At 36.3% G+C, this 22645-nt stretch overlaps 1 protein-coding gene across 1 annotated transcript in view; it reads left to right on the top strand.

Annotated features, from left to right (window-relative positions):
• cpsf3 (cleavage and polyadenylation specific factor 3) overlaps positions 1–22645 on the top strand; it is a 35516-nt gene that overhangs the window by 5293 nt on the left and 7578 nt on the right. Inside the window, exons 2-14 of the mRNA XM_028796881.2 lie at positions 35–98; positions 1255–1352; positions 1430–1558; positions 2223–2400; positions 6349–6438; positions 11819–11969; positions 12079–12254; positions 14011–14169; positions 16943–17089; positions 18215–18367; positions 21290–21398; positions 21486–21584; positions 22437–22531. Coding sequence (XP_028652714.1) covers positions 35–98; positions 1255–1352; positions 1430–1558; positions 2223–2400; positions 6349–6438; positions 11819–11969; positions 12079–12254; positions 14011–14169; positions 16943–17089; positions 18215–18367; positions 21290–21398; positions 21486–21584; positions 22437–22531 — 1648 coding nt within the window. The remainder of the gene's footprint in view (positions 1–34; positions 99–1254; positions 1353–1429; positions 1559–2222; positions 2401–6348; positions 6439–11818; positions 11970–12078; positions 12255–14010; positions 14170–16942; positions 17090–18214; positions 18368–21289; positions 21399–21485; positions 21585–22436; positions 22532–22645) is intronic.

The following is a 22645-nucleotide window of genomic DNA, read 5'->3' as shown; positions in this document are numbered from 1 at the left end:
TTTACAAGTTGTACTGTTTCATATGTTTCAACAGAGGAGCTGGACAGGAAGTGGGTCGATCATGTATTATCCTTGAGTTTAAAGGGAGAAAAATCATGGTGAGTCTTTAGCTTTATGTAAAAATAAAAATGATTTTATGAGAATAAGGCAGGTTAGCCCAAAATAGCTGATTGTCTTAGTCACTTACCAATTACCAAAATATTATCAAGTTTTGATTTGTTGGTGTGCACAGTGCTGCTTTTAATAACACTACTGGTTAATTTCTGTGTGAAATTTGCATTTTAATTACATTTCATAAGTACCTTTGTATTTGTGTTGTTTTTCTGTATTTGGCAGACACTCTAACCCAATCTGACTTCATATGTTATGTAACAGTTAGAGTGCTGGCTGACTATGTGACTTAACACATTGAGTTGATGATAGGGATTGAACTAGCAAAATTGTGATTTAAAATGCCATGCTACTATATCACACTGTCTCACTGTTCTTGTTGAAGAACTGATTTTAAAATATCTCTGACAGAATGTGCTGTAAGTACTTCTTGCAAAGGTTTGACGACTTCTGTTATTTCAGTTCTTAATCTCCATTTTCTTAAGATTAGAATATTATTCCCTTTAAATCAGTTCCTCATAGCTGTTACAACTAAAGTCTTTAATTCAGTTTTGGTATTCTTCTCTGAGCTTTTGGTACTACAGCTATACAGAGAATTCCAAGTATGGCGCCATAATTCTGTTCTACTGACCACTCTTCCATGGTGTTCCTGTCTGGCGCCAACACCCTACATGATGCTTTTATATTTTCTGCTGACTTGATTGTTGTATGTATTTGCTTTTCCACTCATGCTAAATGTGGCTATCTCTGATGAAAATGCTCCAGTGCAGAATCCAAAGGATAATGAAGTAGCTTTTGTAATGAGGTTATCAAAACAAGTCTGCAGAGATGAATTCTATATTGTAAAAATTACTTTTACATTTTTATGTAAATAAGTAAAATAACAGTGCTCTGATTCTTGCACAGCAGCATTTTACCTCACCTACTTAACAATTTACCCTTCCATATAATATACAGTAGATTCCTTCCTCTTGTTCATTCATAATTAGCCTCTCATGAAGCACCTTATTGAAAGACTTTATTATTGGAGTTAGTAGTGCATTAAAGGAATTATGTTTATTTACAGATGTTGGAAACATTTTTTCCAAATTGTTGTATTTTGTGTAATCTTTCAGTAAATTGTTTCATTTTCACGTCTTACAGCTGGATTGTGGTATACACCCTGGTCTTGAGGGAATGGATGCTCTACCTTATATTGACTTGATTGATCCTGCAGAGATTGATCTGCTCCTCATCAGTCAGTGAGTCATGTTTTAATATTTCTCTTATGCTTTTTACATTTAAAATCAACCGTAGAAAAATGTTATCTCTTTTATAGTTTCCATTTGGACCACTGTGGGGCTTTGCCGTGGTTTTTACAAAAGACAAGCTTTAAAGGGAGGACTTTCATGACTCATGCAACTAAAGCTATTTATAGGTGGCTTCTGTCAGATTATGTGAAAGTCAGGTATGTTCTCTTCATTCTTCTGTTCTTTGAAAACAAGAAAGAAAATTGCTGCATGCTTACAGTGACATTTTGTTGCAGTGGTTAATATTGCTGCTTCACATCTACAGTTGGACTTTTAAGCCTGACACATTCTGAGTGGAGTTATCATTGTTGTCTGTGTGCTTCTGCGTATAAAGGAACACAGCTTTGTGAATGATTATACCCTGATGTATCCTCCATGCTTAATTTGTCTTTGCACCTGAAGCTGTCAGGGAGGACTCTAAGTCTTTGAGACCCTGTACTGAAAAATAATAATTTGTAAAGTTAATCAACTGCTTATGTGACAGGAGCCAAGTAAAAAAATACATTGCAGTACAAACGTAGTAAGTAATTTCTGAAATTTTCAATTACTGTACCTTTCATTGTGTTATTGTTTCTAAAGAAAATTAGGGTTTAGGCATTAGATGAAAAAAAAAGTGAATTAAACACCTCATAAGATGTTGATATTTGGAAATTCTTAGGAAAACATCCCATACAAAGTCACATACATTATGAAAAGTATAAAATGAGATGTATAATGACTAGTAATGATTAATTTTAGTACTAAGCTGAAAATGAGTATTGAATTCCTTTGTGTACATTTGGACAATATTTGTTTTCTCATGGCATCTTATTTTGTATATAGTAATATTTCCGCAGATGACATGTTATACACAGAAACAGATCTGGAGGAGAGCATGGACAAAATTGAAACAATTAACTTCCATGAAGTGAGAGAAGTAGCAGGGATCAAGTTCTGGTGTTACCATGCTGGCCATGTTTTAGGAGCTGCCATGTTCATGATTGAGATAGCTGGTGTAAAGGTGAGGATTTACTTCATTTATTATCCGTGCAGTAAACAGGTCATTTCTGTTGTTTTTCTTTCCCCATGCCATATCTGTAGCAATATATATAATATATTTTATAATGGAGACATAAACTGAAACACCTACTTTGGAATTCATGCATGGGGAAAGAGCTGGAACCTGGCTGTCAGCCTTATTTTGGTTCCTTTCTCTGTATTCTGTTACTATCATTTTGTTGATGGAAAGGTATTAAAGAATGTTTACAGTATATCAAGTAAAAATATCATAACAAATTGGATGTAATCCTGAATGCCCTAGTATGACAAGTAATTGTAGGATTAATGGATGCTACAGACATTCTAAATTCTGCACTGTGAGAGCTAGTTGTTATTCATGAAGTACAGAGAATGGGCAAAATAACAGAAATGCCACATGAATATGGACTAATTTTATAAGTAACTAAACTGCAATCGCAAATTCCCCTGTAAAGTTTGAGTAACATTTGGTTGAGTGCTATTTAGGATTTTGTGTCATCTATAAGAGAGATGTGGTATATGAGTATTCAAAGCAACACGAAGCAGCCATGTTTTTCAGTGGCTTAATAGTCAAGGTCTGAATTGTAGGTGAATTGGTCACAGAAACTTCAACATTATTGAACGTACCAAACATAATAACAGTATGTGCCAAACATTAACAAAGTGCTGCAGCAAAGAGAAACATTAGTTGTAAGTCACAGCTTATAATTATCAAGGAGATATGTGAACACTTCATACAACAGTTGCCAAATGTTTCAAAGTTACCTCTTTGGGCTTCACCACAGAACTGAATCAACATCTCAGTTTTAATAAAAAGTGTATGTTGTAAGCTTCACAAAGCTGGAGTCAGTGTTACATTCAAGTCCCGCATGCACAGATGTATAACTTGGTGAAATGAGCACAAATTCTAGACCTCTGGGTGCTGTAAAAAAAAAAAGTAATAGGGTCTAATAAGTCATCTTCACCCTGTTTCCTACTTCTGGATGGATTTATGTTTGGAGAAAGCCAAATAATGTTTTCAACTTGTAATGTCTCTTGTAATCTATTAAACTTTGCAATGGGATCCACAGTGGTAGAATTAGCCATCCAATATGAGTCCATTTTACAAGACCAGGTGCACTTCATGGTACAAGCCATATACCCCAATGATATTCCATTATGATAATGCCTCCTAAACACTATTAATTAATGAAACAATGATTTCAAGAACACCAGGATAAATTAAAGCACTTTCCATGACCTCATCAATCCCCAGATCTGAAAATCTGAACTTTCATGTTAGGTTCTGGAATGCAGAGTGCAAAGTAGATTTCTGTTTTCTTGGCCCTTCATAAAACTGGAGGCTATACTTTTAAAGAATGGTACATTATAGACTTCAGAACACATTACAAAAATGGAACGAAGCTGTTCTAAAGGCTAAGGGTAGCCTTTATAAGGTCCTTGATATTAGTTAGGTGTTTTATGTTAAGTTTGTCCACTCCATAATGCTTATTAGACTATGTTATTAATGGCAGCATACTACATGTCAATTTAATGAGCCAATGACTAAGTATACAAATTGAAGTTTTATATGAAATCAGATTCTGAACTTTACATATAAAAATGTGTTTTGCATGGTGCTATATATATATATATATATATATATATATATATATATATATATATATATATATATATATAGTCAGAAAAACGACCAAAAGACATCGAGAAGGTTTGGGGCAGCCACCCATTTAATCGTTTACGGCTGCTAAAGTGATCAAAAAACAGAGACATGCTCATTCAACTGAGTCCAAAACAGAACTGATCTCCAGGTAGCAAGATGGCAGCTTTAAAGGCCAGTAGCGGAAATGATGTCATCAAGACCGGAACCAGAAGTGACATCAGTGGCTGCCCCAGAGCTGGGTGGGATTTCCCTAGAATGGTCTGTAAAAGAACGAGAGGGAAAATTAGTGCACTCCGCCACCCCCTGGTCTGGCATGGAACTACCTGTATTTAAGCCCTTTAGCTGCCTCCTAAACACACGTGTGTGACAATATATATAATACACACACACACACAGTGGTATCTCTGGTCACAACCGTAATTCGTTCCAAAACTCTGGACGCGACTTGATTTGGTCGCTACCTGAACGTAATTTCCCCATAAAATTGTATGTAAATACAATTAATCTGTTCCAGACCGTACAAACTGTATGTAAATATCTATTTTTTAAGCACAAAAATAGTTAATTTTACCATAGAATGCACAGTGTAATAGTAAACTAAATGTAAAAACATTGAATAACACTGAGAAAACCTTGAACTATAGAGAAAACTAACATTGTAAGCGTTCGCGCTAGACCCTTATGAACCGCTCGCTGTAAACACTTTTTTTTGTGAGTTTTAAGCACAGTGAAAAAAAATTAAATGCCACTTCTCTTGCAAAACTTTTTAAACCATCCTCTACTGGCTTTAAATTCCTCACCTTCGCACGTGAAGAAGGATTTTCCTGGCTTTCTCACATGATCGGCTCGCTTACACTATCCCCTGCAAGTTGCTTCTCGTTCATCCACACTAGCAACAGTTTTTCCACCTCTTCCAGCACTTGAGGCCTGTGCTTGGTAAACATTGTAACTCCTTTTGCAACATCAGCTGCTTTGTTAGGCCCTGTATACGCAAACAAAAGAAAATGGGAAACGGAGAATGGGAAATCATTGGCGCTAGGGAATCCATCCATTCCCGGACATTTTTCATTCCCGGGAATGAAACTGCTGTAATTCCCGGGAAAACAGGAACGGCCAAGCTCGCATATATAGCGTGTAAAAATCGATCAAGAACTAACAGAGTGAAAATAATTAAGGTGGCGCCATTGCTGCAGCTTGCACTTCATCAGACAACAGCTTTGAACAGCAACTTGAAATTGCAATGCGTCAGTCTGTTGCATCCACATTATCTGTGCCAAGAAACTTGCCATTACAGAATGATGACAAGAAACTGGATGCATCAGTAAAAGCTGAAATGGCGGTGTTTCAGCGCAACGACAAGCGCGGGCGTTGTTTAGAACAAGTGTATCAGTATCTGATGATTATGCCGCCTACTTCAGTGGAGGCAGAGCGTGCTTTCTTAGCGGCTGGCGTACTTCTGCATGAAGGTATGCTCTTGCATGGACGACCGCACGCTGGATACTTTAATAATAATAAATTTCATTTATATATCGCTTTTCTCAGTACTCAAAGTGCTATCCACACAGGGAGGAACCAGGAAGCGAACCCATAATCTTCCACAGTCTCCTTACTGCAAAGCAGCAGCACTACCACTGCGCCACCTGTGAGGACGTTCTGTTTTCTGTGCTCTTATTACCACAACTAAAGATACATGTACTTGTATGACAGCATGAACTGCTTGTAAATAAGGTTAGTCTTTTATTTGTGTCAACATATTGCAGTAGTTTTATTAAAAATAAGTGTTGGTTGTTCTAAAACATGTGAGATTCCCGGGAATGAAATGCGGGATTCCCAAATTCCCAGGAATGGATAAACCCATCCGGGAATGGATTCCCTAATTGGCGCATACGAACACGTGTAGGGAAACTGGCTGCCAGTGTTTTTGTTTGCCACCAGAGCGTGTGGTCATGAACAGATGCAAAGTTTTGGCAAACTTTTTGATTGTAACCCGATTTGTATGTGTTCTGAAACGTTTGTGACCAGAGGTTCTAGTGTATATGTATGTATGTATGTGTGTGTGTGTGTGTGTGTGTGTGTGTGTGTGTATGTATATATATATATATATATATATATATATCCAACCAGCTGAATCCTAACATATATATATATTATATATATATAAAAACTCAGAAGATGCTGTCTTGTTGTTTTTTTTTTTTTTTTTTAATTTAATTAATATTGGAATGTTCAAAATATTAGTCAATAAATTAGATTTTCTATTTTTTATAGCTGCTGTATACTGGAGACTTCTCTCGACAGGAGGACAGGCATTTAATGGCAGCAGAAATACCTAGTGTCAAGCCTGATATTCTTATTATTGTAAGTATTTCCAGTTTCACCATGTGACTGATTTACTTTCTAACTTTTTAATTGTTGGCAAGCACAGTGGTACTATTAAAATACAGTAGTCCCTCGCTATATCGCGCTTCGACTTTCGCGGCTTCACTCTATCGTGGATTTTATATGTAAGCATATTTAAATATATATCGCGGATTTTTCGCTGGTTCGTGGGTTTCAGTGGACAGTGGGTCTTTTAATTCCTGGTACATGCTTCCTCAGTTGGTTTGCCCAGTTGATTTCATACAAGGGACGCTATTGATAGATGGCTGAGAAGCTACCCAACCAGAGCGCGTATTAAATATTAAATTAAACTCCTCAAATATATTGTGAGCATGGGGGCTGTTCGCACCCCTAGAGGATACGGCCGCTCCTCAAAAAACGCTGAAAGATTACCTTCACATTGCTCTCTTCCTTACATGTGGCTGCTTTGTCAAGTGATATGCTTCCTGCACAGTGCTTCGCATACTTAAAAGATAAAACAGCACGTATTGATTTTTTGATTGCTTGCTTCTCTCTCTCTCTCTCTTGCTCTGACATTCTCTGCTCCTGACGGAGGGGGTGTGAGCAGGGGGGCTGTTCGCACCCCAGACTATACGGATGCTCGTCTAAAAATGCTGAAAGATTACCTTCACATTGCTCCCTTCTGTGCAGCTGCTTTGTCAAGCGACATGCTTCCCGCATGGTGCTTCGCATACTTAAAAGCTTGAAGGGCACGTATTGATTTTTGATTGTTTGTTTTTCTCTGTCTCTCTCTCTCTCTGACATTCTCTGCTCCTGACAGAGGGGGTGTGGGCAGTGGGGCTGTTCGCACCCTGGCCTAGAGGATACAGACGCTCCTCTAAAAAATGCTGAAAGACTACCTTTACATTGTACATCCTTGCAGCTGCTTTATACGGCGGTGCTTCGCATACTTAAAAGCCAAACAGCCCTAGTGATTTTTGTTTGCTTTTTTCTCTCTCTCTCTCTCTCTCTCTCTCTCTCTCTCTCTCTCTCTCTCTCTCTCTCTCTCTCTGACATTCTGTGCTCCTGAGGCGCACTCCTTTGAAGAGGAAGATATGTTTGCATTCTTTTAATTGTGAGACGGAACTGTCATCTCTATCTTGTCATGGAGCACAGTTTAAACTTTTGAAAAAGAGACAAATGTTTGTTTGCAGTGTTTGAATAACGTTCCTGTCTCTCTACAACCTCCTGTGTTTCTGCGCAAATCTGTGACCCAAGCATGACAATATAAAAATAACCATATAAACATATGGTTTCTACTTCGCGGATTTTCACCTTTCACGGGGGGTTCTGGAACGCAACCCCCGCGATGGAGGAGGGATTACTGTATCAATATTCAAGCGCTGTTGGATCAAACTTCAATATTCAAATATAATTTGAATTAATTTTAAAAAGGTTTTGTTTGTGGGAAAGCTAACATTTGATTGTCAAAGAATGGTTGGTTGTTTTATCTACACTAATTTTGGCATCATGTTATTCCAGACACTCTATGCAAAGCAGCAATGTTTTACTGATCTGTTTTTGCACTTCACTTTACCGATCAGCCTTTTTGCATTCTTGAATGGTTAGCTTGTTATCTTCATTAGTAAAATTTACTGTCATATCCTCTCACAACATACTGTTTATTTTCCTGTCCCACTGCTCTGACAACTTTTTCAAAAATGATTAAGCTTAGCTTAAACTTTGATGTCTTAATCCAAGTCTTTTCTGACTAGTTCTTTTTGCTTTAACATCCTCTTATATTAGATGATAAAGTGTGGGGTTTTGCACACTTAACAGTTTTCTAGTTTTGTTCACATATTTACTGACCCAAAAATTATAGGTTTTAAATTAGTCAATAGCTGAGCAATTTTGCTTGGTATATATTTATATGTAGCCTGTGTGTGAGATTACATATGTGAGAGTTAAGCTAATGTTTGTATAATATTCTTATTTAATTTTTTAAGTCATTATATCTACCTTAGCTATTCCTCAACGTTTCTTGATATGAATTTTACTTCTCTATGAAATTCAGAAAAATTGCTTATTGCAGTCACAGTTTTCAGGCCACATAAGTCATCAGTCTTTAAACTTATTTGTTCTTGGCTTTATTTTAGTCTAGTTTATTGTTAAAATTATTCTTCTCTTCTACTCTTTTAAGATGTATTCATCTTTTTAGTGATTGTCTGAATCCAATATTTATATGGAGAAAGAGAGATTTTGAGAGGTGCAAACACACTATGGCCCACTTACATTTTTTTCTGCAAAATTTATACTTTTAGGAGTTTGGACACAGAAGAATGATAGCAGGCTGTTATGTACAGGTTGACATTTAAAATGCAACCTCCGGACCCGAGGAGTGCCAGATTTTTGAAAATGCCGGATTTTGGATGTGCTGTATATATTTAACAGAAAATGACTGCCTGTACAGTCCTTTAAAGAAAGAAAATTAAACACTAAATGAAAAGCAAATGAAATTTTAATGTTCACCAACTAAATAAAACAGTTCTACAGAGTTTTAGTTAGCCCTAGCCTCAGGAACAAAACATTTTTGAAACCAATCCAATGTAATATCGGTGGTAACTCACCCCTTCTTGTTGGCACGGTAATAGACAGGAAACTGTGTCATACTCTTGAAGGCCCTCAGATGTAAACTTTTCCTGATAACGAGCAACTTACATCTATGGGTACCCGCAGCACATTACCGTGACGCAATCCTTCGAAGCTTTAAACCCAGATGGTGATTCTGCATCCTCAGTTGTTAGAGTTCTTTTTGGCGTACAGTGGTGTGAAAAACTATTTGCCCCCTTCCTGATTTCTTATTCTTTTGCATGTTTGTCACACAAAATGTTTCTGATCATCAAACACATTTAACCATTAGTCAAATATAACACAAGTAAACACAAAATGCAGTTTGTAAATGGTGGTTTTTATTATTTAGGGAGAAAAAAAAATCCAAACCTACATGGCCCTGTGTGAAAAAGTAATTGCCCCCTGAACCTAATAACTGGTTGGGCCACCCTTAGCAGCAATAACTGCAATCAAGCGTTTGCGATAACTTGCAATGAGTCTTTTACAGCGCTCTGGAGGAATTTTGGCCCACTCATCTTTGCAAAATTGTTGTAATTCAGCTTTATTTGAGGGTTTTCTAGCATGAACTGCCTTTTTAAGGTCATGCCATAGCATCTCAATTGGATTCAGGTCAGGACTTTGACTAGGCCACTCCAAAGTCTTCATTTTGTTTTTCTTCAGCCATTCAGAGGTGGATTTGCTGGTGTGTTTTGGGTCATTGTCCTGTTGCAGCACCCAAGATCGCTTCAGCTTGAGTTGATGAACAGATGGCCGGACATTCTCCTTCAGGATTTTTTGGTAGACAGTGGAATTCATGGTTCCATCTATCACAGCAAGCCTTCCAGGTCCTGAAGCAGCAAAACAACCCCAGACCATCACACTACCACCACCATATTTTACTGTTGGTATGATGTTCTTTTTCTGAAATGCTGTGTTCCTTTTACGCCAGATGTAACGGGACATTTGCCTTCCAAAAAGTTCAACTTTTGTCTCATCAGTCCACAAGGTATTTTCCCAAAAGTCTTGGCAATCATTGAGATGTTTCTTAGCAAAATTGAGACGAGCCCTAATGTTCTTTTTGCTTAATAGTGGTTTGCGTCTTGGAAATCTGCCATGCAGGCCGTTTTTGCCCAGTCTCTTTCTTATGGTGGAGTCGTGAACACTGACCTTAATTGAGGCAAGTGAGGCCTGCAGTTCTTTAGACGTTGTCCTGAGGTCTTTTGTGACCTCTCGGATGAGTCGTCTCTGCGCTCTTGGGGTAATTTTGGTCGGCCGGCCACTCCTGGGAAGGTTCACCACTGTTCCATGTTTTTGCCATTTGTGGATAATGGCTCTCACTGTGGTTCGCTGGAGTCCCAAAGCTTTAGAAATGGCTTTATAACCTTTACCAGACTGATAGATCTCAATTACTTCTGTTCTCATTTGTTCCTGAATTTCTTTGGATCTTGGCATGATGTCTAGCTTTTGAGGTGCTTTTGGTCTACTTCTCTGTGTCAGGCAGCTCCTATTTAAGTGATTTCTTGATTGAAACAGGTGTGGCAGTAATCAGGCCTGGGGGTGGCTACGGAAATTGAACTCAGGTGTGATACACCACAGTTAGGTTATTTTTTAACAAGGGGGCAATTACTTTTTCACACAGGGCCATGTAGGTTTGGATTTGTTTTCTCCCTAAATAATAATAACCATCATTTAAAAACTGCATTTTGTGTTTACTTGTGTTATATTTGACTAATGGTTAAATGTGTTTGATGATCAGAAACATTTTGTGTGACAAACATGCAAAAGAATAAGAAATCAGGAAGGGGGCAAATAGTTTTTCACACCACTGTACATCTCCAAAACAAGGCAGTCTCCTCAGTATTGTACACTTGTTCAGAACTTAAATGTTCATCACTAACTAACTTTGCAAATTCATCGACATATGCACCAGCCACATCTTTGCTGAACGTTTTTCCCCATACACCGCACAAAACTATAAGCCATCTCACAACTTGAAACGATGCAGCCAACCTTCTGAATATTCAAACTTGTGTTGCAATCCCAGCTCTTCATGAACTACTTTGGCTTGTTCCTTTAATAAATCACCAGAAATTTCCACACCTTCACTTACACGAAGATTAAACCAGGTTATGAGAACTTGGTCCAGTTCCGAACTTTTTCCCCTCTGTCCTTGACATTCTTACAAACATTTACTTTTTTGATCCACTGTCAGAAAAGAACTTTAACAGTTTTTGTTTTTTATAATATCATACACTGTTGAAGAGCCAATGTCATATGTTTCACAAATGGTTCGCACAGACACGCCGATATCAAGTTTTTTTTTAGCACTTCCACCTTCTCTGGGATCGACAACGCACAATGTTTACATTTTACACCACCTCTTTTCTTTGCTGAATCCATAATGGGACTATACAGCAGTAAATAAATGATAAAATGAGAAGGAATGAGCAGGAACGCCTGTTAGCAGGTGCAAGAGAGACCCAACAACTAATTATCGACTATAGCGCCATCAAAACATAAACGGCGCCTCCAGAAAACTGTGGTGCGCCAACACGGTAAATTTGAAAATGCTCTCCAAAATCCATGCTGGAAATCTGAAGGGACCAGATTATCGATGGCCGGATTTTTGAATGTCAACCTGTAATTTGCTAATTAACAAAAATAACTATTTTGTAATTTAGACAGTGGTGTGAATAAAAATCTCTAGCTAGCATAACCCCCCATGACCAAAATTGGAGACCACTGCTATAAAATGGCATGATCAAAGAATTGCTGTTATTAAAATTTTTTTTCATTCTTCTATTTTCAGGAATCCACATATGGAACTCATATTCATGAAAAGAGGGAAGAGAGGGAAGCCAGATTCTGTAACACTGTTCATGACATTGTGAATCGAGAAGGAAGGTGTCTTATTCCTGTGTTTGCCTTGGGAAGAGCCCAGGAGCTTCTCTTAATTTTAGGTGAGTAGAGAGTAAGGAACAAATTTAAAATAGAAAGTGTTTTTCAAGATACATGGGGATATCCTTTTTAAGCACTGTACCGGTTTACTTAATTGTTCTTAATTTACAGATGAATACTGGCAGAATCATCCCGAGCTCCACGACATTCCAATTTATTATGCTTCATCATTGGCAAAGAAGTGCATGGCCGTTTACCAGACCTACGTCAATGCAATGAATGACAAGATTCGTAAGGCCATCAACATTAACAACCCCTTTGTTTTTAAACACATCAGCAACTTGAAAGTAAGTTAAGTGTACACTGATGGTCCTCTTTGTTATACTGTATGTACCTTACTTTTCTACCACTAACTGAGTGGTTAAATTAATAACAATTATTTGCAAAAAAAATTTTTTAAGGAGGGTGGCTAAGTCAATTCATTGAATAATAGGTAAGACTGAAGATGTAGGTGTGTTTGAATGTGACATACGACTGGGCATCAAATGAGCTATCATAAGTTATCAGTAAGAGGAAAACTTTAAGAATACATCAGTGTCACAGAAGTGTAAAATAGATGCTTAATGAAAAGAGTACGTATTATTGTAGAGACTGGGGTCAGCCAACTGACTCCTCCTTTCAGTACAACATTGGTACCATAAGAATTCACGTATCTGGTCACTAATGGATTATAGCAGTCAAGGACGCAGCCAAGTCCTGCTTAAGTCAGTAAAAAAATGTATGTGGTATTGCATTGGGCCAGGTGACAGTCTTCTGGTGGGTTGGCAAAAATTCTGAAAACTGAAGAATCCCCGTTCTTGTTGATAGATACTAATGGTAAGCCTGAGATGTGATGAAAGCTGCCTGAATCTTTTAATACATCAGCCAGGTAATTTTCAGTTACCATTGTTTCCAGCAAAAAACTTTCAAAGGAAAATCTGCCTTGGCCAGCTTCAGATCTAGTGCTCTTAAATTGTGATCTAACTTTTTCAGGCTTGCTGTGCAGTCTGTTACATACGAGAAACACTGAAGTCAGCACTGACTAGCATCCTCATAAAGGGATGATGTCCTAATACAGTGGCCATGCATTGTGTAATACTCCAGTATAATGTCTGTAGAATGTGTTTCTATGGTATATCTGTGGCAAATAGTATCTTTGATCATTTTTAAATGGCACATAATAACATTTTATTTTGTTACATTACGGTATAACAGCAAATTTTTTTGTTAGTCCAGCCTGTATAGAAACAAAGTATAGCAACAGTGCAGTATATACTATAATACAATGTAATAGACACAGATTTCCAAAAACAATGTATTGAAATAAACAAAAGCAATAACTGTGCCACAGCTAGTCTTCTGGTTTAGCACTGAATACTACAACATTGTTTATAAAATGTTAGAGGTAAACCGTTTTGTTTCTGGGTTTCATTGGGTCTTTAACCAATATAAAATGGGTCTCTTTCTCTGGGTCTCTTGTCATAAATGTTATGTGTCGATAGCAGTGCGGTTCCGGTCATGATCTGGGCAATTTCAAGCAGTCACTGTAGAGCCTTACAGCCTACAAAAGACACTAAACAAGACTGAGATGCAGCTAATCAGAATGTTCACCTATGTTCATTTGTAGACGTTAGTGAGGATACAGGTGACAGATTGGATTTCTTCAGTAGTATTGTTTCTGTATATTCTGAAATGTGATCATCTTTCCTGATAGCATATATGTTAACGGTTTAATTACTTTGACAAAACATTTTTCTTTATATATTTTCTTGATTCCATTCTTAGTTAAACTGATATTCTTTGATTGGAATTTATGATTTTGGTTAATGTTTGTGCCAAAAAAAAAAATGTAAAAACGTTTAATTTTTTGTACTCAGTGTAGCCTTTTAATATGCTGTCTTGAACTGGTAAACAGTAATAATTAGATCCTCAGTTTGCTTTTGATAATTTTCTAGCAAATAAAATTAATATTAAGCATTTTAATTCTTTGTCAAAACATTTCAAGAATAAAACATTTTGTGGACATTAACAATGATATATCTTGACACTTTTTTTCCTCCGCAGAGCATGGATCATTTTGATGATATTGGTCCCAGTGTAGTAATGGCCTCACCTGGTATGATGCAGAGTGGACTGTCCAGGGAATTGTTTGAAAGTTGGTGTACTGACAAAAGGAATGGTGTCATTATTGCAGGCTACTGTGTTGAAGGAACACTTGCTAAGGTAGGCCTGGACATAATGAGTGACACCAAATTGTCTGTCATAGCTTTGTATACAAAGTATTCCTTGTGGAGTTCACATATACTGTATGTCTCTTTGACACTAGATACCTATAGATCACATGTCCTCCGTTTCATTATGCATGAATACAGTTGCAGCCTGACTGAATTTTGCAATTTTCTGAACTAGTGGAAAGCTGATTTCATTGATATTATGCTAAAATTTATTTCTCCTGATACTTGTTGAATTCTTTCTCCACCTACTCATTATTCAATTATTCATCCATCTATTTTGTAACCTGCTTATCCAATGTACAGTTGTGGAGACCCACTGCTTATTTCTGCTGCAGTGGGCGCAATGTAGGAAGTATCCCTGGATGAAGCATTAGTCAGTTGAATGGCACACTTATGCTCGCACTAGGTCAACATAGAGATGCTATATAACCTAAAATATATGTATTTGGGGTGTAGAAACTCTTACAGTTAGAGCTCAGACCAGAATTTGAATGCAAGACCTTATGTTGTGAGTCAGCGGCACTTAATACTGCATCACCGTTTAATTTATTTAAGCCATGCTTTGTGTGATCTCTGTTTGTGTTCTGAAGAATATCTTCTATACTCACTTTGACCCTTTAACTTTTAAAACAAATTTTAATTTACATTAAATTTTACATTTAAATCCTCCACAAGTACCCTAAGTTCTTGTCTATAAGCCGGACTCATGTATTAGCCGGAGACCAAAAATCATACGAATTTTTAAAATAAAATCGTATCATAGATAAGCCGGACTCATGGATAAGCCGAACGTACTATAACCTATAACTAATAGAAGGGAGGGAGGTCAGTGGTCTCACTCGCGCCCATTTAATTTCTTTAAGGGGGGAGAGAGTGTGAGATATTGCCGTCTCTCTCACTCCCCGCATGGCGCGGTTGGAGCGGCCGGAGCGCGTTCTTTCTGCTCTGGGCGTCGCCGAGTCAACACGAGCGCGTAGCGGTCATTTAAATTGTGATTTTATATGTAAGCATATTTAAATATATATCGCGGATTTCTGCGGACAATGGGTCTTTTAATTTCTGGTACATGCTTCCTCAGTTGGTTTGCCCAGTTGATTTCATACAAGGGACGCTATTGGCAGATGGCTGAGAAGCTAGATTGCTTACTTTTCTGTCAATCTTGCGCTGACTATCTGTGATCCTGACGTATGGGGATTGAGCAGGGGGGCTGTTTGCACACCTAGACGATACAGACGCTCGTCTAAAAATGCTGAAAGATTATCTTCACGTTGCTATCTTTTGTAAAGCTGATTCCTGAAAAGACATGCTGCACAGTGCTTCGCATACTTAAAAGCTCGAAGGGCACGTATTGATTTTTGACTGAAAAACAAACTCTCCCTCTCTCTTTGTCTGCTCCTGACGGAGGGGGTGTGAGCTGCCGCCTTCAACAGCTTTGTGCCGCGGTGCTTCGCATACTTAAAAGCCAAACAGACATATTGATTTGTTTGCTTCACTCCTTTGAAGAGGAAGATATGTTTGCATTCTTTTAATTGTGAGACGGAACTGTCATCTCTGTCTTGTCATGGAGCACAGTTTAAACTTTTGAAAAAGAGACAAATGTTTGTTTGCAGTGTTTGAATAACGTTCCTGTCTCTCTACAACCTCCTGTGTTTCTGCGCAAATCTGTGACCCAAGCATGACAATATAAAAATAACCATATAAACATATGGTTTCTACTTCGCGGATATTCTTATTTCGCGGGTGGCTCTGGAACGCAACCCCCGCGATGGATGTATAAGCCGGATTTATGTATAAGCCGATATTCTATTTTTTCATTTTCACAACTTTTTTCCTTAGATAAGCCGCGGCTTATTGACAAGAACTTAGGGTAGTTGTTTTTTGAAGGAATGCAAATTAGTAATTGGAACAGCAGCTCCTTCTAATAGGTATATATTTATGCCACATATCATTGGGTAATAAAGTTTGTAACTTCACAATTATCATATATTAAGGATCTTAACAATTTTATTTTCACTTATTATAATGTCACATATATTGATATGTCAAATTTGTGGTGCTAATCATTCAGGAGCTGCACACCTGCCACACTGTTATTAACTGAAACTCTTGATTGTAGCTGACACTTTGTAGAGTCCACATGGTCGTGAAGCCAGGAAATCCATGTAGTAATTACTGACTATGGTAAAAGAGTATGTTTATTTCCAATTGTTTTTGTTTTGTAAAAAGTAGTAAACTTTATAACCAGAATTTCCTGTATTTTCATGTGCAATGACAAACCAATTATGACTACAGTTGTGTTCACCTATATAAAATGACACAATGAACAAATGTTCATGAAGAAGCCTTCATATACAGTATTGTAACATTTAGGAAGTGACATCATTTACAGTTTAACATATTCTTCATTAGTTAATTGTCAATTTACTTTTTTTATAGGGTATAAGACTTTTTTGGTGTGTGTTAAGTTTGCTGGTGCACAATAAGACATAATTATATATTCCATCTTTTTTTAATCATGCATATGCAGATTTTGTTCCAATATTTGCAAATATCAATAAATGTATGGAAGAAATAATAACATATTTTTAGTAAGAAATCCAGCAGATGGTATTTCATTTTAACACATTAATAATATATTTTAAATTGTGATGCAAAGATCCAAGGAGTAGTTCCATATTTTTAAATTGCAAAAATATGAATGGAGAATGTGTGCTTGCTTAACCATGAAAGATCTTACCATATTCTTATTTTGTTTTACATAGCACATAATGTCTGAGCCAGAAGAGATTACTACAATGTCTGGACAGAAGTTACCACTGAAGATGTCTGTTGATTACATTTCGTTTTCAGCTCATACAGATTATCAGCAGACGAGTGAATTCATCCGGGCTCTGAAGCCGCCACATGTGGTAAGCTTTAAAAAGTGAATTTCACGGAAAACATTTCTCAGTATTGTGTTCTATAACAATGATTTTTGACATTTTTTTCAGTTCTGATGGATGCTAAATAATAAAAAAAGATTATTATAGTGTTCTCAGTGTAAGATTTAATGAGCAAGTGCCTGACATTGAAAACATGACAGCATAAATAAATGAGAATATTTGCAGATTATAAATGGCACTGACGGCTGTATTAATTTATTTTTCTCTGCATATTCCCATAATGAAAGACAAATTAGCATCTATTTATTTACTACATATTCATGAAGATAAATTTGAACTTGAAGGGTTTTATTGAATGCTGAAGTCTTTGCAGCTTGTTTTTTTAAACCATGGAAATGCACTATCAGTCCTGGCCATGCCATTATGAAAGTCTTGGATAATGGGCTTCTGGGACATAAACTGTTAGTACAATAAAGAAAAGGTCAATCTCAGGATCATTTAAGATGCACTGATACTATGCACTATGCTGTTCCTGTACTATAGGATCAAAGAAATGTCTTTGGGTTTTTGAGGCAAAAGAGCACATGCTACAATACTTGTTGACTAATCTGTTAAAGAAAGTCTTAGACTCTTATACAGGAAGACGTGTGAATCAGTTTTTAAGCTTTTCCAATTCCAGTTTTATTTAAGAGGGCAAAAAATGCAATTTCAGTTCAGAAACTCTTGAGGGTAGGGTAATTAGTATTCACAGTTGGCACTCAGAACAGAAAGTCAAATAACATGTTTTTTAAATGAATGGATACAGACAAGCAACATAACTGTCTGATCTGCCCTGAACACAATCTGTAAAGCTCCTGAAGAGTTGTATAAAAAATGAAGTATTTTTACCTGCCATGCTTTAACATGTGAATTAAAAACTGTTTTAATGCCTTTAGTATAAAACTGTAGCTTCTGTGAAAGCATCTGTTCACAAAAATAAACAAGGTCAATTTACACACATGGATTGTATATATTTTTATATTAACTATGACTGTTTATCGACCATCCACACTTGAAGTAACAGAAGGCAAAAATGATGGGAGAGTTAATGTCACTTTTGTTGTATGCAGTAAATTTTTCTTCCTTCTTTTTTGTGTCTCCTTTAATCTCAAGATTCTTGTTCATGGTGAACAGAATGAAATGGCCAGGTTAAAAGCTGCACTTATTCGTGAATATGAAGATAATAATGAAACTCATATTGAAGTCCATAATCCGCGCAACACTGAGGCAGTGACGCTTAACTTCAGAGGAGAAAAACTGGCCAAGGTAGGATTTTTCAATAGAACTACTAAATAGTAGAAATATGGCCATTTGCATGATATATATAATTCTTTTTTAATCTAAAAATGGTTTAATAATCACAAAAATGATTTTTAGGTTAAAGTACTTTAAAAAAATAACAAGCTCCAATATTTTCTTCTGTTTTGATTTTTAATGTGGTTGTCTCAGACATCATTTTTGAGTGACAAATTGGAATTGGTTCTTGTCATGATTTAACTGGGAACTACCCATGGCTTCATTTTATGTAGTTTTTACTGTTATTTATATTTTTCTCTTTAATCACCCCTTCATTAATTGTTACTTCTTTAGACTACTTTCAAGCTCAGAAACTTTGATGCTTCCAAGCAGTGCCAATACAGGATGTGGTGTCAATTATTATAGGTATACTCTACCAAAAAATTACCAACGCTGGACAACAGCAAGCAATATCAAAAAAGTCCATCAAAAAAATCTCATGTTATTCGTGTTGTGTAATCTTCAAATCAAGTCATCCAATCATATGCTTAGGACATGGAAAACACATGCAGTTTTTGCTAAAATAGTGTTAAATAAGTAACTCTGGAAAATGCAAGTAGTCCACACACAGGAAGCTCCTTTACATGCTTTTGAATTGAAGACAGGACTCTTGATCAATGAATGAGGACTAAATATGTATTAGTTCTTTCTGTACAACATATTTGACACATATCAAGATGAGCAAAAATTATTTTGTAGTTAGCATTATATGTATTGTTGCAAACTTGCATTTAGCAAAATAATCGTAATTTCTTGAATGGAACTTTTCATGCTAATTCTTAGTTTATTTTTGACTGTTAGAGGTTTTGACATTTACAACTTGTTTTGACTATTCAAACTTCTAATTTGATATTCCTGTATTTCGGCTAGTGAAAACTATACGGCTTTTCCCAATTACATCTGTGCATCTTTATTTCAGAGATGGTTCTAATTAGTTTGAGTTATCTAGATTATATTAAAATTCAATCTAATTCATTTGAACTTCTAAATTGAACTAGTCAAATTGTAAATTCAAATATTACTTAATTAAATGCCTAATAAATTAGTCTACTGAAAAAGTTCTAATAGCAATGTTTTTGCAAGCCTTTACATTTAATGCCTTATATCAATCAGCCATAAATGCGTTCTAATTAGACAAAAATCACATTGTAAATATTGAAAGTCAAATTTGTCAGTCATTATTTGAACATGAAATGTCACCAACATATGTTTGAGCAATCAATACGAGAATTACAGACATGTACTGTACAATATAATATACATTAGGCAGATGTTGACCAAAGATGTCTAAACTGTACTTTGTAATACTGTGTGTACATTTAAGGAACATTTTCGGTTAACTTTTATGGAACTTTTATATCTAAATATCTGTAATTAGAGTTTTGACTAGAGAAAATGTATTTTCACTAGTTAATATGCTAATTAGAAATAACTGCAATTGCATTTTAACTAGTCATAAACTGAATTGAAAATATTTTGATCAGTGGAAATTAGTACTTTGAAACAGAGATTTGAAATGAGTATGTCTTTAACGTGTTTGAATTCAAAAATAATTTTTTGTATCTTACATTCAAAATTTGACCAGTCAAAATAGTAATTTATGTATGTCTAAGAGAAAAAATGTAAGTCTTTCAGCTGTATTAATTGTGACTTTCATTAAAATATCTGTAGTTTACATTCTGATCAGTCAATTGTAGATATCTGTAATTCTCATTTTGAAAAGACAAAAATATATATTGTCAGTATCCCTTTTGAATTCTGTACAGCCGCGTTAAATTTTGTGTATCTAAAGTGTAATTATGATGAGTCAGAATGCAATTATAACTAGTCAAAGGAAAATATTAAATGTTTAAAAGGCATGCAACCCTCACATTCTCAAATTGGAGAAAGAAATGTACAAAACACCAGCATCCAATGAAGAGGAAATAGTTAAGGCACAGTGCCTACACAAAAATGTGTAGGCACTGAAAGAAAGCTTCTGTAGTTTACAATGGATGTAAAAAAGACAATATTGGAATGAGGGAGAAAAAATATGACTATGAACAACACATATTAAACATTCTTCAGCTGCTTTTGGCTTAATTCATTATAACTTTACTTGCCATTATACAGATGTAAGATGAAAAATTGGCCACTCCGAAACTTAAAATTAGATTGCAGTGTTGATGTCAGTGCAGGCTTCTTTATATGTAAACCTGCTCGATTGCCTGCAACAGCTAATGTGACTGAACTGCTAGTCTTGCCCTCTGCCCTGCGTGCTTTTGTCATAGTGTTCCTTTATCCACCATGCTTTTGTTGTCTCTTATTGATCTGTTCCTGTAAGGAGATTTCTTTATAGGGACTGTACTATTAATAGTACAGGGATTCCCACAAAGATTTTATTGAAGTTTGTCAAAAATGAAAGGATTTAGCAGCTAGTCAGATGGTTAATACTGCCATATTACTATGCTGAGACGAAATCTTGTAGCCATGAAATTCTGCCAATTTTGAAGTCTGTATAGATTTGACTTGTACTGTAGTAAATATATCCATCCATTCATTATCCAACCCGCTATATCCTAACTACAGGGTCACGGGTGGTCTGCTGGAGCCAATCCCAGCCAACACAGGGCGCAAGGCAGGAAACAAACCTCGGGCAGGGCACCAGCCCACCGCAGTGTAGTAAATACAGTTTTTATTTAAAAGTGATAAGCCATTTTTCATACTTATGTTGTTAAGTAGACAACTAGGAAAATCTGTTTAGTTAATATTTTTTGTTAATAGTACTAACCTTTCCAAGATGTATAAATTTAAATATTTTTAATTTGAAATAAACAAAAAGAAAATGTCAATTTATTTTTTGTGTTTCAAAAGTTACTAGGCTTTTCATACTAATTTTAAATTATTTTTTAGGTCATGGGTTACTTAGCAGACAAAAAGATTGAGCAAGGTCAGAGAGTTTCAGGAATATTAGTGAAGCGAAACTTTAACTACCATATTCTGACACCATCAGATTTATCCAGTAAGTGTCTTTTAAAAGAGATGTGATCAAGCACAGTCAAGGTTTCAATTGTGTATTCACGTCAGTAATGTGTATGTATGTCTTTAGAATATACAGATCTGTCTATGAGCACTGTGAAACAAACTCAAGCTATTCCCTTCACTGCACCATTCTCACTGCTGATGAATCAGTTACTGACTTTGACAGGTTTGTATATAAATACTTACATATATATATTTTTTAAAATCTTAACCCTTAAACCACCACATACTTGGGGGTTAATGCACCCCAGGACGCCAAATACTTTTTTGCTGCACTTTTTAAGTAAACGTCACAATTCACAAAGAAATTTTTTTTTTTTTTTCATGCAAAGAGCACCACAATTACTGCAACACTGATCATTTTACACACTGCCAATGAACTGTAAAAACTTAAGAAACAACTGCAACAATTTATTATTATATCTACAAGGTGCAACTGACGCCATTGATGAAATTCAGTAAATCACAGAGCCAACTGCGCTTGAACTGGCTGCATGCAAGCACACACAGGTCAACACTGACGCTAGCAGGCTCGTCTAGTGCAGCGGCTGAATCCTAGGGACAGTGAGGCTGCATTGCTGCCAGGGCTGGCAGTGGTCATGAGCTGACTGCTGAACGAATACACAGCACTGACTGATCAGCTCCGGTGTGCTGGCAAATTGCTCTGTGAAGCAACTATAGCCGGTTGCTGCATTCAATGAATGTATGTCACTGAATATACTCTGTCCCTGCATGCTGGTAAATTGCACTGTAACACGACTATAGCCGGTTGCAGCATTCAATGAATTTACGTTACCTAATATACTCGGCTCCGGCGTGCTGGCAAATTGCATTGGCGGTTTAAGGGTTAATTATGTTGGTCAACAGACAGTTATTACAGCTACCTGCAACTGAAATGTTTTACTCCCTGGACTTTTTGTGTTTAATGAGTGCTGTACCTTAAGAATTTTCAAGTTTTTTTTTTTTTATCCCCAATATGCATACCTTTATTATGCATGTCTATTTAATGCTATTTCAGGAGATGTTGAAGAACTTGACTGTTTTGACAGAACTGCATTGAAAGTTTTCAAAAATATTACTCTTATTCAAGAATCAGGAATGATTGTATTAGAGGTGAGTTTGAAGACACAACAATCTTTTATATATGAGTTGGGCTTGAAACCAGACCACCTTTAATTAGTACATTACCACGCATGTATAATTGCAGTTTTCATTTTTTATTATGTA

This window comes from Erpetoichthys calabaricus, chromosome 3 (genome assembly GCF_900747795.2).
Source record: "Erpetoichthys calabaricus chromosome 3, fErpCal1.3, whole genome shotgun sequence".
NCBI lineage: Eukaryota > Metazoa > Chordata > Cladistia > Polypteriformes > Polypteridae > Erpetoichthys > Erpetoichthys calabaricus.
The sequence above is the reverse complement of the archived record's forward strand: the minus strand, read 5'-3'. Positions and strand labels throughout refer to the sequence as shown.